The 6,044-nt window shown below is 61.4% G+C and overlaps 1 protein-coding gene across 12 annotated transcripts in view; it reads left to right on the forward strand.

Moving 5' to 3' along the window:
- The window catches only part of PTPRS (protein tyrosine phosphatase receptor type S), a 95,776-nt gene extending 91,190 nt beyond the window's left edge, over positions 1 to 4,586 (forward strand). For all 12 annotated transcript variants that reach the window (XM_045830790.1, XM_045830795.1, XM_045830793.1 and 9 more), the window contains 4 exons: positions 18 to 143; positions 2,395 to 2,549; positions 2,707 to 2,842; positions 3,444 to 4,586. In XM_045830790.1, the coding sequence (XP_045686746.1) occupies positions 18 to 143; positions 2,395 to 2,549; positions 2,707 to 2,842; positions 3,444 to 3,512 (486 nt within the window). In that variant the 3' untranslated portion in view covers positions 3,513 to 4,586. The remainder of the gene's footprint in view (positions 1 to 17; positions 144 to 2,394; positions 2,550 to 2,706; positions 2,843 to 3,443) is intronic.
- Positions 4,587 to 6,044: the final 1,458 nt, after the last annotated feature.

The raw sequence follows: 6,044 nt of genomic DNA on the forward strand, positions 1-6,044 counted from the left end.
CCCCGTCCCCTTGACAGGAGAAATGTCACCAGTACTGGCCAGCTGAGCGGTCTGCCCGCTACCAGTATTTCGTGGTGGATCCGATGGCAGAATACAACATGCCACAGTACATCCTGCGGGAGTTCAAGGTCACAGACGCCCGGGTGAGTGTGGAGGCAGGTTGGCAGCAGGGCTGGAACCTAGACGGGGCTCCGAGTTTCCCTAGTGACCGGGAGACGGCCTCGAGAGCTGGGAGCAGAAGCAAAGGCCCTGGGGCAGGAATGAGCGTGGGGTGTTGGGAGGAGAATGAGTGAGTTGGCCTATCCCTCCCACCGCCAAGTAGGTGGAGAGAGGACCGTGTCCCGGTGCTGACCCCGTGGTGTCCCCCCTGGAGCACATGTCACCCACTCACCCGGGCGTGTGGGGAGCCGCAGCCTGTGGGGGACAGTGTTAGCAGGCTGCAGGGGGCGTTCGGTGGGGTGGTGGTGCTGGGAGGGGAGGCTGGGGCCGGGGGCGGAGAGGGTGCCACCCGGTGGGGGCGGGGGGTGGGAATGGGCCCCGTGGGCAGGGAGAGAGGAGAGCGTTGTGGGTGGTGTCAGCCAATGCAGACGCAGTGGTCGGGGGCGGGGAGGGGCTGTTAGATGGCGACTGGCCAGGCTGACCCTGGGAGGTGGCCCTTTTGGGTGACAGAGGATCCAAGCTGGTAGGAGAGGAGGGGCGGGAGAAGACTGTCAAGGTGTCGCTAGTGGCTGGGGGGACGAACGTCATCAGGGCCCAAGTGTCGGGGCTGTGAGATGCCACCACTGGATTGCTGGGATGTGGGGCTGTGGGTCAGCAGAAGCTGCGGCCGGTGGAGGGGTGTGAACCAGCGCAGTGTCCGGGGGAGGGAAGCGGGTCAGAGAAGGGACCGCGCTGGTGATAGGCTGGCAGAGACTGGTCCTGCGGCCGCTGAGGGTGGTGTTTGTCAGCGGTGGATGGAGAAAGGGCAGACTGGGGGGAGAGGGGGGAGAGAGTCTATGGAAAACAACTTTGAAAAGTGGAGTGCGGTGAGCATTCGGGGGAGTAGACAGCGCTGCAGCCGGAAAGAGACAGGAAGGTGGGGCCGGAAGGGGGGTTCTGGGTGGCGGGGGCCGGCAGGGTGCACGGCTCTACTGGGTGGTGCCACGGTGCTGCCGAGGGGGTGGCCAGAGAAGGCGGCGGGCAGTGTTCTCCGGGGGCTGGAGGGTCGTGGGGGCCGGGCCGCTGGGCTGTGACGAATGGGAGGTGGCAGAGGGTCTGACGTGGTGGCCCGGCCGTGGAACAACAGGGTGGGCGAGGAGGGTGCCCGGGGGGTGGGCTGGAGACGGTCAGTGGCAGGCGACGTCGTTGGGTGGTGAAGGGTTGTGCGCTGGCGGGGGTGGGTGGTGCCCCTAGGTGAGAGCGGCTGGTGAGCACAAGTGCCCCCCCCGCAGCGGGTGCCCGGAGTGGTGGGTAGCACTGAGCCCTGCGCACCCACGGTCTTTCCCCGGGCGTGCGTGCCTGCCAGAGCAGGGGCAGCGGCGCACTGCCGTGGAAGCTCCGTGTGGCGCAGCCTGGGGGCCGGCGCGAGGGAATACCGGGGTCACTGGAACTGGCACCGTGATGCCGCCACAGCGGCGGTGAGTGACTGACGGGGGCGTCTGCGACGTGGACGCGCTGGACAGAGGGCTGGCGCGTGCGCTGGGCGGGGTGGGGCAGGGTGGCATGGGATTTCATCACGTTACTCACAACGTCACACCACCTTTTAAAATTGAGTGAATGGAAAGTTCCCGAAATAAACAGTTCATATTTCGGACCTCAGTTGGCTGCGAGAATTGAAACCACGTAAGGCGCAACTGTGGGTGGTGGGGACGGCCGTTGTCAGGGGTGGGTGGCACCGGTAGGAAATGACGCGTCACCGGGGCAGACGGTGCAGGGAGGAGGCCGCGGTGTGGGCGGTGCTGTTGGGGGCGGAAGGCGATGAGTTGGAGCAGTGGGTGGTGGGTGGCAGCCCCGTGGGTCAGTGCGGGGCGTGTGGCACCGCTGGGCGGTGGAGGACGCGGAATGATGGTTCGGGTAGTGCCCTGAGACGGCACAGGGTGCAGGCTGCCCGCGGACGTGGAGGTGGGAGGGGATGGTGCAGGCTGGAGGGTGGAGGGTAGCAGAGAATGGGGGCGTGGGACGTGGCCCGGTGGTCGTGGTGGGTGGGACTGGGGATGTGGAGAGAGGACCACTGGGCGCGGGGGCGGGGTGGTGCACAGTGGCCGTGGGAGATGGTGTCATTGGGTGGTGACAGCAGAAGACGGTGGCGGAGGCTGGAGCTGCTGGGGCTGGAGGTTGGGGTTGCGGGCCAGCAGGCACGGGGCACGGCGGTGACCACCACTGACCTCGTGAGCAAGGCTGGGCTCTTCTTTCCAGGATGGCCAGTCCCGGACTGTCCGGCAGTTCCAGTTCACGGACTGGCCGGAACAGGGCGTGCCGAAGTCGGGGGAGGGCTTCATCGACTTCATCGGGCAGGTGCACAAGACCAAGGAGCAGTTCGGCCAGGACGGCCCCATCTCTGTCCACTGCAGGTGAGCCGCTCCCCGAGCCCCGGCCGCTTCCTGGCTGGGGAAACGGAGGCCCGAGGAGGATACCCGTCAGCCTCAGGCACTCCGGTCTGGGGTATTCTCATGCCTGGGGAGTGGGGGTCCGGGTGCCCTGCACTGAGCTGCCGCCTCCCTCCCACAGTGCCGGCGTAGGCAGGACCGGTGTCTTCATCACGCTCAGCATTGTGCTGGAGAGGATGCGGTACGAGGGTGTGGTGGACATCTTCCAGACCGTGAAGATGCTGCGGACCCAGAGGCCGGCCATGGTGCAGACGGAGGTGCGCAGGGGACAGGGAGAGGCGTCCCGGCCTCACAGCTCTGTCGCCAGAGCCTCGGTCTCCCCTCCGTGATGTGGGCTCTGGGTCGTGGGTGGGTGGTCGTCGGTGCCTCCTGCTCTGGGCCGGAAGGTTATTAGTCAGCTCTTGACACAGGAGTAGATGAAGTCCAGAGCTGAGAAGTGTCCCTGGGCCTAGGAGAGGGGTCCGTTCTAGTCCCAAAGTCACAGCCAGTTCGTGGCTCAGCGAAGACCCTGACACAGGCCACAGATTCTCAAGCCCCACTGCTGCCCCGGCAGGGAAGTGGGACCCAGCACGGAGCGGGTCTTCCCCTCAGTCGCATTCACGTTGGGCACTTGAACAGGGTCCTCCCTCTGCTGTGTCTGGAGAGACAGAGCTGGTGTCAGACTCCTGGCCTGGAGGGGTGTGTGGAGGGACGACTGAGCAGCCGTGTCTTTGTGTACAACCCGTAGGCAGAGAGGACAGGGCACTTGGGGCGGAGAGTCCGTGCCGTGGACACACCCCGGGGGGTGGGGGCCGCAGGGAGCCCTGAGAGGTGTCAGAGAGGAGGCACCTACAGCCCTGTTCCCTGCCCTTCCCGCAGGACGAGTACCAGTTCTGCTACCAGGCAGCTCTGGAGTACCTGGGAAGCTTCGACCACTATGCAACCTAAAGCCATGGTCGCCTGGCCCAACTCCACCGGCTCCGGATGCCTCTCTCTGCCTGGGCTGGGGGGCCCCTGGAGGCCTGCACCCCCGGCGGCGGCCGCAGCGTTTCTGCACGGTCTCTGGGAATGACGTGGCCCCCGGCAACCTCCCCGGCACCAGCCGCCGCCTTGAAATACTTGCCACATTCCTCGTTCCCTTCCAATTCCAAAACGAGCAGTTCCGGGGTGGGGGGTGGGGGTGGAGAGCAAATGGGGGTTTTCCCCAGAACCAGAGGAGGACGGGGCTGTGGCCCCTCGCCCACCGCCCCCCACCCCGGGGGGGGGGGGTTTCCAGCCCTGCATCAGCAGCAGGCTGGAGGGGGGCCAGAATTCAGCTTTTTGTTTTTCAAACTCCGTGTAACTGTATCCAGTGACATTTCCTTTTTTTTAAATAGCGTATTTTTTTTCTAATTTTTTTAAAAAGAAAAAAAGTGACTTACCAGTCCACGAACTTAAAAAGAAAAATGTTGCTTATTCCTGTTCTCCTCACAGTCTATTTTTTCACTGTAGAGCGTGCTTGCGTGGCGGCCGTGTGCGCTCTGACAGCTGTCCCCGCGGCCGGCGTTTTCTTTTTCTGCCATCGGAAGCCGTGCCTCACTCAAGAACAGGGCGTCCTTTTGCTCCTGGTTTCTTTTTTCCTTTTTTTTCTTTTCTTCTTTTTTTTAATGATTAAATCCTCAGACATATCAAGCACGGTTCCAAGGGTGGGGCAGTGGAGGGCGGGCCCCAGTGACGGTGGCCACCTCCCTGCAGCCCCCACGAGCCCCAAGGCGGGAGAAGGGACAGAGCAGGAGATTCCGCCTCTTCAGGGATGGGAGGCTGGGTGCTGGCCCCGGCCAGGGCGCCTTTCCCCTGGGACTACGGGGCAAACGCAGAAAGCACGGCATCCCCCACCCCCAAGCAAGCGAGTTTTTCTCTTTGTACCAGAGCAGATCTGCCGTTGCTCTAGACACTGTTTATTCAAACGGAAGCAGCTGGGTGGTTTTCCCACCTCTGTGTATGTAGATATATCAACTTTGTATTAAAGGAAGATGGTCTGAACCCGGTCGTCGGCGACGTCTTTGTCGTGCCCCCGCCCAGCCCGTCTTGTCCCGGGCCGGCAGGGGCCCGGAGAGCCGTCTGTCCTGTAACAGTCCCGTGAGGAGGGGCCTGGAGAGCCGGTGCTGCTGGTCCAAGGGCCCTCAGTGTCTACAGGGCCCTGCTAGGGTTCGAACACAAGTTCTGGCCTTACAGGGACTGCCTCATTGGTACTAGTTACTGTTGTTGATTATACTAGGACCACCATTGAGCATCGACCAGGAGCCAGCTCTCTGAGATGGATGTCATCAGTCCAATTTACAGATGAGGAAACTGAGGCTCAGAGAAGGGCCAGAACTGACCCAAAGTCACTTGCACTTTGGAGTGGAGCTGGGATCCACACCCTGGTGGGTCTCAGCCTCAGCCGTGCCTTCTCGGGAAGGGCCAGTGAGGGAGCTGAGCTTACCGGACAGACGAAGCACTTGGGTTAGGGGCACTGTCCCCACCCGAAGGAGCCACAGGTGGGACGGGATGAAAGGCCCCCCACCCCATGATTGCACAGAGGCTCCGGGGGGAGAAGGGTGGTCTCAGGACAGGGACCCGTCCTGGGAGAGGGTGGAGGCACCCCTTTCAGAAATGGTCAGATCTAGTAGTCAGAAATGCATAGATACAGAAGCTGAGACTAATACCATTAATAAACTTAGTGAAATAAATTGATCAAACTATATTCCCCAACCCCAAATTCTCAAACACACGGACCATTTATGTAAAACGTTAGCATTTAGAAAATCCAGCAGTCGACTTTCTTTTCAAATTCCAAGAAACAAATCAGAGATGAAATAACCGGACCTGGGCACCGAGGAGAAGACTCTGTGACCGAGTCTGCCACCCCAAAAAGGCCTCACGTGGAAAGTGTCAGAACGCGTTTCCAGACACAGCGCGGGCTTGAGGAAGGAGGGGTGTGTCGCAGAACGAAACCCGTGGGTCGCAGCCGGAGAGGCGCCCGAGGAAGACGTGGGACCTGGAACACGCCAATCGGAAAACAATCCAGAGGTTCCGTGAGCCTAAGACACATGAGCCAAGCTTCCAGCTAGACAGCTAGAACGTAGTAGAGTCACCACGAATGGGAAAGGAGACGTGAAGATGAACGTGGAAACCCGTGGCACTTGGAGATTCCTCTGTGTGAACAAAACTGAAAGCATTCGGCGCCGGACTTGTGAAGTCAGTGAGGAAGGTGGGGGGGCGTCCTTTCACTGACAGCTTGTGAGTTGAAATGGACAGAAAGTCAGGCTCTAAGGGGTGGTCCGACCCTTTGGCATCTCTGGGCCACGCATTAAATACACAAACACTAACAAAAACAAAAAAATCTCAATGTTTTAAGTAAATTGACGAGTTTGTGTTGAGCTGCACGCACAGCCATCCTGGGCCACGTGCAGGCGGCGGGCTGGACCCCCTGCCAGGCCCAGCCTGAGCGTGGTCCAC

This window comes from Phyllostomus hastatus, unplaced genomic scaffold, assembly GCF_019186645.2.
Source record: "Phyllostomus hastatus isolate PE091 unplaced genomic scaffold, TTU_PhHast_1.1 phas_contig_159, whole genome shotgun sequence".
NCBI classification, from domain to species: Eukaryota; Metazoa; Chordata; class Mammalia; order Chiroptera; family Phyllostomidae; genus Phyllostomus; species Phyllostomus hastatus.